Raw genomic sequence first — 16205 nt, 5'->3', positions numbered from 1 at the left:
GTGCCCACACCCAGTGGTGTGGCTAGGTGCCACGGCGTCCAGAGCAAGGGCATGTTTCGCACCACCCCCTCCCCCCAATTTGTAGTAGGTGAGGCTCCTGCGCAGTGAAGAGTGGGCGCGGGCCAACATTATACCACACACTGTAATGCCCATTGCACATTTTAGTGAACTTTGTAATACCAATTACACATAAAGCCACATGCCATAATGCCTATTACACATAAGGCCACACATGACGACCATTACATACTATATAACACACAGCAATGCCCATTACATACTATATAACACACAGCAATGCCCATTACATACTATATAACACACCGCAATGCCCATTACATACTATATAACACACCGCAATGCCCATTACATACTACAGTATATAACACAAAGCAATGCCCATTACATACTATATAACACACCATAATGCCCATTACACATTTGAGACATAAGTGCCATATACCTATATACTCAGTGCCAAGGGGCTTCATGCTTGATGCCAAGGGGCTTCATGAAATTGCTCGTTGCCAAGGGGAACAGAACTGTGCAGCAGCCCGCTCCCGACTCCCCGCCGCTTTTTTCAATTCAATGCACCACCTTCTCCACTGCCCACAGCTCCCCCGCCTGCTCCCAGGGCCAGCAACAGAAATCATGGGGCCCCATACACTGATATCTCTGGGCCCCCCTACCCATCAAGCATAGTAGTGGTGTGGAGCAGGGAGGGAGTAATAGTGCAGAGTAGGGAGGGAGGGTGGGAGTAATAGTGCGGAGCAGGGAGGGAGGGTGGGAGAAGTAGTGTGGAGTGAGGGTGGGAGTAATAGTGTGGAGCAGGGAAGGAAAGTGGGAGCAGTAGTGTGGAACAGGGAGGGAGGGTGGGAGTAGTAGTGTGGAGCAGGGAGGGAGGGTGGGGTAGTAGTGTGGAGCAGGGAGGAAGGGTGGGAGTACACCTTACTTAGCCAGCCGCTCACCTCCCCCCAACACCGAGTCATCAGGGGCAGTGTGCAGTCAGCACCCCCCAGCCGGCAAAGCAGTGTGCGACTGTGCATCCGCGCACCCCCCACCTGAGCTGACAGAGGCACGCTGCATCTCTCCCCCAGAAGGCAATGCAGTGGTGCACTCCCCCCTTTCTCCAGGTCTGCCCGCTTCCGGCTCCCCGCTGTGTCCGGGAGACGTGCTGCTATTTAAAATTCACATCTCCCGCTGGACCGCTAGCCAATAGGCGCTTGCGTTCCAGCAGCCAATCAACTGGTGGCTGCTGGAACGCAAGCGCCTAATGGCTAGCGGTCCAGGGGGGGACTTGAATTTTAAATAGCAACACGTCTTCCAGACACAGCAGGGAGCCGGGAGCGGGCGAGCTGGCGGTGCCGGCACGACTCCGGTGCCCTGTTATCTTCCGGCGCCCAGAGCTTGTGCTCCACCAGCTCCGCCCTCACTACGCCCCTGCCCACACCAGTTGCTGACATTAGTTGCACTGCCTATACATAGGCCCACACCAGTTCCCGACATTAGTAGCACTGCCTATACACGTGCCCACACCAGTTGCTGACATTAGTAGCACTGCCTATACATAGGCCCTTACCAGTTGCTGACATTAGTAGCACTGCCTATACACGTGCCCACACCAGTTGCTGACATTAGTAGCACTGCCTATACACGTGCCCACACCAGTTGCTGACATTAGTATACTAGCACTGCCCAGTGCCTATACACGTGCCCACACCAGTTGCCGACATTAGTAGTACTGTGTAACCATACGCCTACACCAGTTGCCGACAGAAGTATCGCTGCCAATACATGTGCCCACACCATTTGAAGACATTAGTAGTGCTGCCTATACACGTGCCTATCCAAGTTGCCGACATTAGTAGCGCTGCCTTTACACGTGACCACACCAGTTGCCGACTCTAGTAGACAGTTGCTGGGTTCTACTATTCGGTATTAATTTGAACCTTATTCTGTAAATAAACAGCAATTTGATGTAGTTTTATCATGATACTAATAGATATACCTTTAGGGGCTGATTCCAGTTCACTCTGAGTGAACCGAATTTGGCCCCTGCCCTGATAGTCAGGGTTTGCGCGTGTGCATTTTTGTGCAGACATAAACTTCAACTGCCAAAGGGCCGTTCACAGCGGGAAAAGGGCGGCCAAGGGCAGGATTGGGGCGGACGGGGGAGTGGCAGCGCATTTCATGGGCATCCCCGTGCAAACGCTGGGCGTTCCCTTGGGATTGCAGTCGGGACGAGGTGTGCTGGGGCGGGCGGCTAACATCACATGTCGTCGGCCAACTCCCTGTCTTCACCCAGCTGCCTGCAAATATAAGTCAGTCTCGACTGACTTATATTTGTGTAACCCCTTGGAGTGCTGCAGTTGGACTTGAGCACCCAGAGGCTACTAATAACTTCTACACAAATAAGGAGAGAGATGGACAATGTCTTTTAACATTCCAGGAAGAGAAACTACACCTCCCAGGAGGCCACTGTAAAAAGGGGGAGGAGCTAAAAACGGATCTGTGTGTGGGAGGACTGGAATCCCCCAGTGCACGAGGGAGAGGAGATCAAAGAGTATCCAGAGAGAGAGACTGTGCTCTGTGAGAAGTCCAGGAGAGGGGACCCAGTACAAGAAGGCACAATATTCTTGATATAGACAGAACTCACAGTTTGAAGAAGGATTCCAGAGCCAGGGGGAGTGCTGTGAAGTGACAGTGAGGAGCACCAGGGAGAGGCTTGCATGCACCTCTGAGGAAGGACACATTGCCAGTCAGCCATCTTGAATGAGTGTGCAGATAAGTAACTGTTATTTAAGTGGGGTTTGGACTGTGTCTGGCCACAAGGGCTGAAGAGTTAGGGATAGATGGGAGGGCAGGTAAATATGCAGCAAGCATCATGCATTTGAACTTATACTCCATGGTATTCCCCTGATGATAAAAGCTGTGGAACTACAAGTCTCTGGATACACTTAAGCAAGGATACCTGCTGAGGAATTCCTATTTGTTGCTGCATACACGTGTACACACTGGGATTGTTCTACTTTACTGCAAAGGATTAACAACTCCTGCAAAGCTGTAAACTGGACAGAGTGCTTCCAAGCCATGCTGACATCAATATAGAAGGGCCCCAACTTGCAGTGCACTGCTCCATTTGTGTTGTTTTGTGTGGTTTTGTGTGGTATCATTGTGCATGGAAGGTATTGTAGAGTTATAAGTAAATATGCTACATACAGCACATGTGGTTATTTCCATTAGCCAGCACCTGTAAGGTTAGTCTCTGAGATACTGAGTCAGTGTAAAAGTGTATGACAAGTGATGTTTATGTCAGAGACAGTTGGAATCATTAAGAGTTATTGGGCTAACCGATTGTTCACAGTATAAGCTAGGAGCTGGTGTTATGCTTTCATCCACAATGTCCTATTATTGTATTGTTCCCATCATTCTGTCATGTCATTCCAATGTATGATTTTCCTATAAAATTACAAAAGCTGCATTTAGTTGCCCCAGTTAAATAAATGTGCCAAGTTGGCTTCTGCAGCACACAGTGTGTCACAGCGTATTAGTACTGGGCCGGGGGTTTCCCAAATCTCCCCCTGGTGTACTTCCAGAACACTCCCCAGAAGAGAAAGCCGTGATTCGGGTGGAAGCACTGCCAATAAAGTTCCGAGGTGAGATACACCGACATCATTCGGTACATATATACCCTGACTCCGCATATTACAGAAGGGGGTGTTACAGTGGAGGCACTGCTGAGATTCTGAAGACACCCTCAGTGAACACCACTCAGCACAGACGCCATGAATAGTATAAGAGAGGCAATGTATTTGTGGTGTGAACAGCAGGCTGCCGACCCAACCCAATGTTTAGGGATCTATGGGGCTTCTCAAGGTGTGACCGAGGAGGAAGTCATGCAGGTGCTTCACAGGGTTTATGGGATTGAACAGCCTAAAATACTTGGAAAGAAACATAGAGATGCTGACAAGACCAGCCTGATATTATGTGAGACACAAGCAAAATTGGATAGAGATTTTCTTCCCTCCATCATATTTGGGCCAAGTAAACAAATATGGAACATTGTTATTCCTTTGAAGCCAACACACCTAGCCACAACACCTCTTATTGCTGAAGTGTCTGATGGAAATATTAGCCAACAAGTATTCTCTGCCACCAGGGAAGAAAATCCTATGCCATCCTCCTGTACTAGTGAAACTGACAAGGGTCAAAGTGAACTGTTCCTCACTGCAGTACAGCAATTGGTGGAACAGTTAGGAAAGTCACAGCATGATGGGAGCTACAGAAGGCTTAGAATCTTCTCAGGACTAACGCCAGTCCCTGCTGGGGAAGAAACTTATGAAGCTTGGAGAGAGATGGCCTCCCAATACCTGGCTGAATGGCATTGCTCAGAACCCTATAAGAGACAACGGGTAGTGGAAAGCCTGAGAGATCCAGCTGGAGAATTAATCCAAGCTGTAAGGAGAAGTAATTCCCAAGCCACTGCTCAAGAGTACTTAGCGGCTCTGGACCGGAAATATGGGATAGCAGGGGATGCCACTGATCTTCTATACCAGCTACGCCACACTTACCAGGAGTCCGGGGAGAAATTGTCCAGTTATATCTATCGGCTGGACAAGCTTATCCATTTTATCGTATCAAAGAAAGGGATATCCCTAGCAGAAGTGGACAACATGCGTATGCAACAGTTGTTAAGGGGAGCTTTGTCCCTTGACCCAGTAGCAATGAAGATAAGAAATTCTCAACTTGGGAAAACGTCACCTACCTTCCTTCATCTGATAGAGGATGTTAAGAAAGAGGAAGCTATAGTCGAGTCCAGAGAAAGGGTGACCAAGAAAGTCAAGGTTGTACAGCCAAAGCCTGATGATGCCCTTCCTGGCACTGAGCTAATGAAGATTGTGGAGAAACAAGGGGAACAGATTGCCCAGCTGTTGGAGATGCAGAAACAGATCCAGTCCCAGATACAGAAATGCCACCTTGCAGAACGACTACTAATATCAGAAGATATCTCCGCTCGGAGGCAGGGAGAGTGTTTCAATTGTGGAGAAGTTGGGCACTTCGCTAGACAATGTTCACATAGGTGGAGAAAGAGGAGGTCTCCTTTACCATGCCCAAGGAATGGGAAGCCGGCGGAAAACTGAGGGGGAGGACCAGGGTACCCACACTGGCCCTCTTGAGCAGGGGTGTCCAAACTTTTTGCCACGAGGACCAGATTTGGCGAAGTGTAAATGTGTGGGGGCCGACCATTCAGCCTGACATTCTTTGAATCATTAATCACATCAGAATGGTCCCCCACTCTGCCCCCATTCACTCTATGTCCCCCAGCATGCCCCTTCACTGTATTTCCACCAGCCTGCCCCCATTCACTGTATGTCCCCCAGCCTGCCCCTCCTTCACTGTATGTCCCCCATTCACTGTATGTTCCCCACTCTGCACCCATTCACTCTGTCCCCCAGCCTTCCCACCTTCTCTTAATGTCCATCAGTTCCTCCATTCATTGTATGTCCCCAAGCCTGACCCTCCTTCACTGTATGACCCCCATTCACTATGTACCCCACTCTGCCCCCATTCACTGTATGTCCCCCAGCCTGCCCCTGCTCCCCCTTCTCTGAATGGCCATCACTGCCTCCATTCACTGCATGTCCCCCAGCCTGACCCTCCTTCACTGTATGTCCCCCCACTCTGCCCCCTCAATTCTCTGTATGTTTCCCAGCCCCTTGTGTGAGCCAGAGGAGAGGCAGGCACTGCAAGGACAGGAGATGCTTGGGCTCCCGTTGCTGCCCTCCTCAGCTCGGCATGTTACTGGAGCAAGCTTACCCAAACACTGCTGCCATTGTGATTATGGAGTAGGGTGATATACGATTGCAGCAGCAGGGGTAGGACGCCAAACACATCTGACTGTGGCGGCCGGCACCTCCTCACTGCAGCAGACAGCAAGGTAAAGGCGCGCTCACCGGGGCCCCAGCTTTAGTGTCCTGTACTGTGCTTCTCACATCTGATGCTCTGCCAGCTTCCAGCTGGAGGCTGCGGGCCGCTTGAAATGACAACACGGGCCGGAAATGGCCCCCGGGCCTGACTTTGGACATGCCTGCTCTAAAGAAAGTGAACATTAACACTGTGGGGAACTGTAACCCAGGATGGAGTTATTTTCCTGAAGGATTGCTAGGCCCTACGCCTCATGTTCCTGCATCATTGAATGGAAGAACATGTATAGCTTTGCTAGATAGTGGTTCTCAAGTGTCCATTGTTTTTGAGAACTGGTACCGAAAGAATCTGTCTGACTTCCCCATCAAGCCATTATGTGGACTGACTATCTGGGGCTTGAGTGACAAGAGTTATCCCTACCTCGGATACATCACTGTACCATTGAAGTTCCCAAAAGAAATAGCTGGAATAGAAGAGGAGGTAGAGGTGGTTGCACTTGTTTGCCCTAATAGTGAAGGAGAACCTCGAGATGTCCTAGTGATTATTGGAACAAACTCCCACTTGTTTGAGATACTGGCCAAATGGTGCAAAGAGGCAGGAGGGGCAAATTATGGTAAAACTCTTAAAATTCACCCTATGTGTTTGGATGCTTATAAAAAGAAGGAAGAGGGAAAGAGTTCTTCAAAAGATACCAAATTACACATGCAAAGTTTTGATCACGTGACAGCTTGGACAAACAATGGCTTGTTGAGCAGATGCTGCAAAGGGAGGCTGCCTTCTCCTCAGGGGACTGGTATTTGGGCCAAGCCAAAGGGGTGGAACACCACATCAGGCTGACAGATGACAGGCCTTTTCGAGAATGGTCAAGACGCCTAGCACCTGCTGATTTGGATGATGTTTGAGAACATTTAAGAGAGATGCTCGCGAATGATGTAATTGAGAAATCAGAGAGCATCCCCTATTGTAGTAGCCCTATGCATCCCCTATTGTAGTAGCTAGAAAGAAGAATGGGAAAATACGAATGTGCGTGGATTATCGGACTTTAAACAAGCGCACTATTCCGGACCAGTATACAGTCCCTAACATAGATGAAGCCCTTGACTGTCTTCAGGGAAGCAAGTGGTTTTCTGTGCTGGACCTATGCAGTGGATACTATCAGATATTGATGAGTCAGAAGGATTCTGACAAAACCGCTTTCATCTGTCCAGTTGGATTCTTTCAGTTTAAAAGAATGCGACAAGAAATAAAAAGAACACCAGCCACTTTCCAAAGATACAAGGATGATGTTGTGGGTGACATGAACTTCAGAGAAGTGCTGGTCTACTTGGACGATTTGATAGTATTTGGCCTAACATTAGAAGAGCACAATGAAAGAATCCTCAAAGTGCTGGATTGCTTAATGAAAAAGGGGTTGAAGTTATCTCTTGACAAGTGTAGTTTCTGCCAAGCCAATGTCAAGTATGTGGGACATTTTGTGGAATTGGAATTTCTACAGATCCGGCAAAGATAGAAGCAGTGATAGAGTGGCCTCGACCAACAAAACTGAAGGACTTAAGGTCATTCTTGGGGTTTGGTAACTTCTTCAAACAGTTTGTCCCCAAATACAGTAAACTTGTCAAACCTCTTACAGATCTAACTCGGGGTTACCCAGCTCCAAGAGGCTCTCACCAGAAAGAAAAACCATTGTTCTGGGTAAATGCTGCCTTTGGTGAAAGGTGGAATGAATCTTGTGAACAAGCATTTGAGGGTTTGAAAAACAGCCTGATTCAAGCACCCGTTCTGGCATATGCTGATCCAGAGTTGCCATATATTCTTGTGGATGCTTCCTTCTTGGGACTTGGAGGAGTGCTATACCAAGTGAAAGAAGGAAAGCTGAGACCAGTCTACTACATCAGTCAAGGCCTCTCACCCAGTGAACGGAACTACCCAGTGCAAAAGTTGTAGATCCTGGCCCTTAAGTGGGCAATTGTTGACAAACTATATGACTATTTATATGGAGTACCATTTGAAGTGCACAGACAATAATCCTCTTACATATGTGCAAACCACAGCAAAGCTAGATGCCACGGGGCACAGATGTTTGGCGGCCCTGGCCCTTTCACCACAAAGTACAGACCAGGGAAAAGCAATGTAGATGCAGATGCTTTGTCAAGATTACCGGGCAGGTTTGTGGAGTCTCAAGAAGATGAATGGATAGAGGTGCCTGCTCCAGATGTGAAGGGGATGTGCCACGAGGGGCGAGTTGTGGTGCCCCCAGTCAAAGAGTGCCTAACAGCCTTAGGTGCCACAATAGATGCACTACCAAGACAATATTGCTGGTTGAGTCAATTGGAGCTCAGTGATCTTCAAAAGCTGAGTCCATGTCAGAGAAGATCAGCAGAATGACTCTTCTATAGCGGCAGTTAGGTGGTCTGTCAAACACAGACAAAGACTCCTCCAGGAGAGTTTAATAACAGAGGAAGCTGTCTTGCTAAACCGACAAAGGGAGTCCTTGGTGGTAAAGCAGGGGATACTGTTTCGACAAACCAGTCACAAAGATGGGAGAGAGAGGAACCAGCTTGTATTACCCGAGAAGCACTGTCCCATGGTCCTCCGTGCTTTGCATGATAACCACGGCCACCTGGGAATAGAGAAAACCATGACTTTAATTTCAGATAGATTTTATTGGCCGAAAATGGAGAAAGACATTGAAGCTTATTGTAAATCTTGTGGGAAATGCATACTCCGTAAAGCACTCCCAGAGAAGGCAGCACCGTTAAAGAACATCTCCAGCAATAGCCCCTTGGAGTTAGTCTGCATTGATTTTCTGTCAGTGGAACCAGATGAGAGCAACATTTGTAACATTCTGGTGGTGACAGACCATTACACCCGTTATGCTCAAGCCTACCCAACAAAAGACCAGAGGGCTGTGACGGTGGCCAAAATCCTATGGGAGAAGTTCTTTGTCCATTATGGATTGCCTGCCTGCATTCATTCAGATCAGGGTCGGGACTTTGAGAGCAAGCTCATAAAAGAACTGTGTATTGTGTGCGGGATAAAAAAATCAAGAACTACTCCTTTCCACCCTCAAGGAGATCTCTAGCCAGAAAGGTTCAATCGGACACTTTTGGGCATGATGGGCACTCTGGACACTAATAAAAAGGCACATTAGAGTAGGAACATCAGCCAGTTGGTGCATGCTTACAACTGTATGAAAAACGAGTCCACAGGGTACTCACCATATCGCCTAATGTTCGGAAGAGAGGCTAGGTTACCAATCGACATCTGTTTTGGAGTAGACACTGCTGACCCTAAAGAAAGGCCCCATTTAAAATATGTACAGCAGCGGAAACAGGAACTAAATGAGGCCTACAGAATAACTGAATCTGCTGCATCCAAAGCTGGACAAAGAAATAAGCGTCGATTTGATTTACGGGTCAATGAGCATGTTCTGGAGCCTGGTGATAGGGTTCTACTTCGACACTTGGGCATCCCAGGGAAACACAAGTTAGCCAATCAGTGGAGAAAGGATCCTCATGTTGTGATTACAAAATTGACAGACATCCCAGCCTACACGATAAAACCTGAAGGACAGACAGGCCCTATAAAGACCTACCACCGACAGCATTTGCTCCCCCTCAAAGCTGAAACCAGGTTCTGGGAAGAGCAAGAAAAAGATGTGCCTAAAGTGTCCACAAGCAGAAGATCAAAAAGATTCAGAGAGCCTCTCACTGAAGATAATGAGGAAGGAGATGATTGGGGTTATGATGCCCCAGGGCCATCAAGAGAAATTAATTGCATACAAGATATCCCAAGGTTCTCTGGGTCTACCGAGGGGGCCCCTATGAGACATCCACAAGTAGAAGAAAGTTGGCCCCCCTATACGATTTTTTATTGTATAAGCACCCTAATGGGTGCTTACAATGTTAAAAGCACCCCCACGCCACCCCCACTATCAATGACAACCCGAAGTGTGGGTCAGCGAGCCCGCGAGGGTCAGCGGTACGCGTCCTCCGACCTTTTCATACCCCCACTATCCACGTCAGCGTGGAGTTGATTTTATATAGTGTGGCTAGTGCAGCGAGCCACCGAGCCCAAAGCGTGGTGAGCACGCCCCGCGAGGGGACGCGTATTACTTTACATGTATTCCACGGCCCCTAGCTTCATGCTCTAAAATCAACTCCATGCCGCCGTGGATATTGGGGGTATGAAAAGGTCGGAGGACGCGTACCGCCGCCCCTCGCGGGCTCACTGCGCTCGCCACGCTTTGGGTTGTCATTGATAGTGGGGGTGGCGTGGAGGTGCTTTTAACATTGTAAGCACCCATTACGGTGCTTATACAATTAATAATCTTATAGGGGCCACATTTAACATTGAAAACACCCATTAGGGTGCTTAAACAATTTTAAATCGTATACCATTGTATATGGCATACAATGCGATGGTATATGATTTAAAATTGTATAACATCGGCTGCCATCGCGTAACATCGCATCGCATACCATCGTATGGCTTATGGTATGCAATGCGATGGGCGCCGTGCTAGGAAACAAGTACCGAGGAATCTTTTCAAATGACTTATATCCAAATGTAGATGAGCCCCAAAGCAGTTAGTAAGAGATACTATACTTGGTAACGTGCTGGGAATGGTGCTGATGATTCAATGTAAATGTATCTATCTCTCATATCTCTTTTTCCCAAAAAATTAATAGTGTAATGTGGGCCAGGTGAAATGTGGGAGATTGCTAGACTAATGAGGGAGAGAGGGAGATTGCTGTTATTTCAGGGAGTCTCCCGCAGAATGCAGGAGGGGAGGTAACTATGATGTAACAGTGTAATATGGGCTAGGTGACATGAGGGAGATTGCTAGACTAATGAGGGACAGAGGGAGATTGCTGTTATTTCAGGGAATCTCCCGCAGAATGCAGGAGGGTAGGCAGCTATGGCATGATGGGATTTGCAGTTTCACCACAGCTGGAGAGCCATAGTTTGGACTTGCCTGATTTAGAGTGTCTTGATCTCGCTGTGAGTTTGGGGTAATTGGGGCTTATTTAATAAAAGGATGCAACCACAATGATATCAGGCTATATCAGACAAGTGTATTCAGGCCAATGGAAGCCGGTTGCTTTGAGTTTCATCTGAGTTCTAATGGCACTGTATCATCAGGCACGTCTGTGTACGTTTGTAATAAGTAAATGAGCTTAGTTTATGATTTTCTCTCTCTTTTTTTTACTAGCATTTATAATGCAGGTATGAAAATGGAGAATTGAGATGCTTTCTATGTCTATAGTAGAGCCTGTAGGTGTCAGTATTGTTCTGCAACAGATTAGCATAGGCTAAATACTGATATATCTTGTGTAAAAATTTAAAAACACGTCGACAATAAGAGTTTTTGTTTATTTATATAATTGTGGGGATTTATCCTCTGTGCTGTTTAAAGCCCTGAACACACGGGACGACGAGTGCAGGGAGGCTGAGCGACGCGCTTAAGCAAGATCGCTCAGCACACGTCGCGGTACACCTGCAATACACGCGGCGATGTGTACTGAGCATATCTGTGCATTGGTAATAGGCAAAGCCCCACGATCTAGCAGGAAAGACATGTGCAAGCACTGTCACTCCCTGCGGGCGATGGCGATCGTGAGACTGTGCAATACTATCACCCGGGGCTAGATACACGGATCAATGCTCCATTTCTAAGTGATCTAGTCAGATCGCTTAGAAATGGGGTGGAAATCGCCCCGTGTGTATGCCCCTTTACACAGATCTTAGATTGGGTGAATCTGAGGCATTCAGTGTTACATTTACTATAAAGACACAAATATTGTATTGAGAATAGAAATCTTACTGAAATGACGCTTTACCCGCCCCCGGCCGCTTTACAGGGGGGTGATTGCGGTGGCAGCCTGCCACGGCGTTCCGGGGTGGGGATGATGCCCGGTGGGGGGGGGGGGGTATAGGAGACCGCCGGTGCCACTCACCTCTCTGCTCCCTGCTGCACACTGGCGCCCTCCGGTGGCCAGAGCCCTAGGCAAATGCCTAGGGCTGCCTAGTGATGGCACCGGCCCTGATTATACTTGGGTACTGTGTAGTTGCACCGCAATCAGGCCCGGCGACAGGGGGGGGTCAAAGGGGACAGCTGACCCGGGCCCCGACCATTGGAGGGGCCCCAGAATCAGCCACACATCCAAGCAGTCGGCCGCCCGGTACCCGATTGCTGTGGGCGGCTGACACATAACCCCCCCCCCCCAACAAGAATATATGCGACCACGGCACTGCAGACTCGGGAGGGGAAGCTCCTGGGGATGCCTGTCAGAACACGCAGCTTCCGGCCGCCGCTTACACACACTGACATGAGCACAGCAGCAGCACGGGCTCATGTCAGTGTGTGTAAGCGTGCGGCGGCCGGGAGCTGCGTGTTTAAACAGGCATCCCCAGGAAGCTTTCCATCCCGAGTCTGCAGCGCAAGTATTGGTGTTGGGGGGGGGGGGGGTAGAGGGATGTTGTTATGTGTCAGCCGCCGACAGCAATCGAGTGCTTGGCGGCTGACTGCAGGGGGTGGGGGTGGGGGGGGGGGCAGAAATATCAATTTATGGGGCCCCAAGATTTCTGTTGCCGGCCCTGATGGCAATTTGTAGACCGGTAGAGTTTCATTGTATGTTGTAATGAAACATTACACTTAGCTGCACTGTACATAGAATAATACTGATTACTGCATCGTATTGATTTTAGTCAAAAGTGCTATAGTATTTATTATAGAGTCACATGGGGGCATAATAATGTAGCCCAGGAGTTCCCAATTTTTTTTTAATCATGTCACCCCAAAGCATCAGAAATGTTTTCGCGGCACCCCTAGGCTAAAGGTTTTTCATTGAGAAAGTCAGAAACAAATATTAAGTTAAATAAATTGTGTTTATATCTCATCCTTAGGATCAGTTAGGTTGCAATGGATAAAATGTACTTCTGTTTCACCCCTGCAAGTCCCCCGAGGCACCCCAGGGTGCTACGGCACACAGTTTGGGAACTACTACTGTAGCCCCTTTTTCCTCTTGGGGTGGTGTGAATGTATTAGTATTGGTGCAGAGATTTGGTATTTGGTGCTCTCCCGCGATATTGGTGTATTAGTATCGTTATGTTCATAATTCCTGTAATTAGGACAGAGAACCAAGATAATCACTGCTGTGCTCCTTTATTTCATTACTTGCTCTAAACACACACTGTACACTGAACTACACAAACTTCACAGCATCCCTATGGTCCTAGGGACCGTCACTGAAGATTCAGGTTTACATATAAAAGTAAGGGAGTGAAAAGAATGTGTGTGAAAAGAGAGTCCTTGGCGCTTCTTCCTAGTGTTATGCTGCCCTCCTCTACCTAATGAGGGACTATTCCCTGAAGTCCCGATTAAATAATGTAAAATAGGTTGTTTGGTAGGGGTGTGGCGCTACCCTAGGTTAAGCATAGATCTCTTCTTGATACTTATTTTTTTAATCTTTTTAATCCAGTGGGGTGATTCTTCTTCTCTCCTCTGTGTTCACTTTATTCTCCCCTTTCCCAATATAAATCTGCGAGATTAAAGTGAACACAGAGGAGAGAAGGAGAATCACCCCACTGGACTAAAAAGATTAAAAAGATAAATATCAGGAAGAGATCTATGATTAACCTAGGGTAGCGTCACACCCCTACCAAACATATTTGACAAAAGTAAGGGAGTGTCTGCAGACCTAAAGCATTCTAATTCAATAACACAACAAGCATACTGTAAGTACAGGACCTTGGTGTTGGGTGCTCTCCAGCCTTATGCCCGATATTGGTGTATTAGTATACTGTAGGTGCAGAGAATTGCTGCTGGGTGCTCTTCAGCCCCCCAAAAAAATGCCGCCAAAAATAAATTAAACTTTTGTTTTATAAATAAAGTTTTTTGAAAAAGAAAACCTGCAGACTGCTATAAATATGGAGCCTGGGGAAACTTCAGTATCCTTGACAATGAAGCCTAGAACTTGGAAACACGTTGGACTGACGAAGGGACGCTGAACTGCCAATCGCACTGACTGGAAGTACAAGCCCAGACTTCCAGCATGGAGCGAACGCTCTGCCGGAGAGGACTGCCACGACATACATGCTAGGGGAAGGTAAGAGTAGGGACTGCTAGACAAAACTACCTCCCAGCGTTGTAAAGCAAGGAATGGACCAGCCCCTGACCTAGACATCAGGTCCCGGCGCATCAACAAAACATCACACTTGCTCTATAAAGAGCTGTAAACAGTCACTCGACATGTTTTATGTTCATTTTTTTAATGGCATGCACCATTTTAATCTTTATTTTTACATTATTATAATATTATTCTTTTCATTCCTATATCTTTTGATTTAAACACAAATACAAGCGATCTATTTATACTGCTATACCAAATTTTATATTGAGCTGCTAAGAAGCGCAGTACACACTCTTTTATTTATTTTTATGCTTGTTCCAAAGAAGGTTTTTTGTTCTTGCCAGTTGCAGAAACCATCTGGCAGAACTGAAGCTGCCTGATAGCTGAGCAGAGAGAGGAGGGCTGCCCGGCTGTCTTTTGATCGGCTATTTAAAATCTCTCGCTGGCCAACAGGAGCTCGCGTCCTGGCAGTCAATCAAGAGCTGCAGTGGTGGTTCCTGATTGGCTGCCAGGCCACAAGCTCCTATTGGCTGTCGACCTAGCGTGAGAGTGGGAAAGGAAAGAAGGGAGTGGGAGGTACAGGAGTGGGAGATGGAAGGAGGGAGTGAAAGGTGCAGGAGTGGGAGAGGGAAGGAGGGAGTGAGAGGTACAAGAGTGAGATAGGTAAGGATTGAGTGAGAGGTACAGGAGTGGGATAGGGAAGGAGGGAGTGAGGGGTACAGGTGTGGGAGAGGTAAGGAAAGGGTGAGTGGTACAGGCATGACAGAGGGAGCAGGGAGTGAGAGGTACAGGAGTGGGAGAGGGAACAAGGGAGTGAAAGGTACAGGAGTGGGATAGGGAAAGAGGGAGTTAGAGGTACAAGAGTGGGATAGGGAAGGAGGGAGTGTGTCCCTCAGACTCCCAAGTATCCTTTTCAGTTTTCCATATCCCCACTTTGACCACTGAGCACACCAATACAGTCCACAGCTCAGTGAGGCAGAGATGTATCATACCATCCACAGAGGACTATTTCAGAAGTTGCTCCGATTGGCTGGTTCTCTGCACTTGATAAATTATATCTAGAAGATGATTGGTTAATTTGAGCAACATCTCCAACTTTTTTTTTTTGAAGGAGTGATATGTACATCTCGCCCTTAGCGCGAGATGTACTAATGGGAAAATACAGCCAACACCTACACCTCATATTCACATGTGTACTATACCAAATACACACAATCAAGATATCACGATGACAAAACACTATTGGTGTGTACATATTTTCGATGGCTGTTACTTATTAATACCATAATTTAAAGCAACACCCAGGGGTGAAATTTAATAGGATGAGAGATTCAGAAAGTGAGAGATTTGGTAAGAAATCTCCAGTTTTTTTTTAAAGCGGCAATCATTTACACTGCAAAATCAAACTGGTTTTGCAGTGTAAATGATTGCCGCTTTTAAAAAAAACCTGGAGATTTCTTACCAAATCTCTCACTTTCTGATTCTCTCATCCTATTAAATCCCCCCCCCCCCCCTCCATCACTAAACTGAATTTTTGGATCAGACTTCCTCTCACATCCTGTCCAATATTTTAGGTTCCGGTTGATAGATCTACAGTCTCTATATAGACAGTCAATAGGTATAACCCAAATCTTTTTCATGTTGACATTTTGACCATGTCGACCCTTTAGGCTAGACCTATTGACTGTCTATCTAGACACTGTCTAGCTGATATCCACACTCGTGAAGAGACGGTGAGAAGACCAAGAAACAGAGGAGAGAAATAAATAGGGAGGCAGAGGAGAAGAAACAAAGGGGTGAATTCTTTCCTTCTATAGATCCACAGGTTGCCTGAAAAACATGAACTGTTGGTAGATCTTGTGGACAGGTTTGGCCACCTCTCCTTTAGAAGATAAAAGATGTGATGGGTTGCTATGGACAACATACTATCTTCAATAGAACTTCCATCTTAGTAAATTTACCCAAAGAGGGTATTTTGCCTATTAAATGTCATAGTGTTATAAAATAAACCAAACCATCCAAACTCTATTCTTTCAACTAATCGTTAACCGGCCAGAGAACTAACCTCGTTGTTGAGTCAAAGGTTGTCTTCAGTCTACACCCGACCTTAATGTGAATGGCGGTCTACACAGGGAAGCATCAGTA

General features: G+C 47.2%; 1 protein-coding gene across 1 annotated transcript; it reads left to right on the top strand.

Annotated features, from left to right (window-relative positions):
• Positions 1-3806: 3806 nt before the first annotated feature.
• LOC146072915 (paraneoplastic antigen Ma1 homolog) lies at positions 3807-5141 on the top strand. Its single transcript, XM_083180095.1, has one exon. The coding sequence runs from the start codon at positions 3807-3809 to the stop codon at positions 5139-5141; it is 1335 nt and encodes a 444-aa protein (XP_083036221.1).
• The last annotated feature ends 11064 nt before the right edge of the window (positions 5142-16205 follow it).

Source organism: Crinia signifera, chromosome 4 (assembly GCF_055691185.1).
Source record: "Crinia signifera chromosome 4, ASM5569118v1, whole genome shotgun sequence".
Lineage (NCBI taxonomy): Eukaryota > Metazoa > Chordata > Amphibia > Anura > Myobatrachidae > Crinia > Crinia signifera.
The sequence above is the reverse complement of the archived record's forward strand: the minus strand, read 5'-3'. Positions and strand labels throughout refer to the sequence as shown.

Coding starts and splice junctions, on each gene's coding strand:
- LOC146072915 (XM_083180095.1), top strand. CDS start 3,807: ATGTATTTGTGGTGTGAACAGCAGGCTGCCGACCCAACCCAATGTTTA.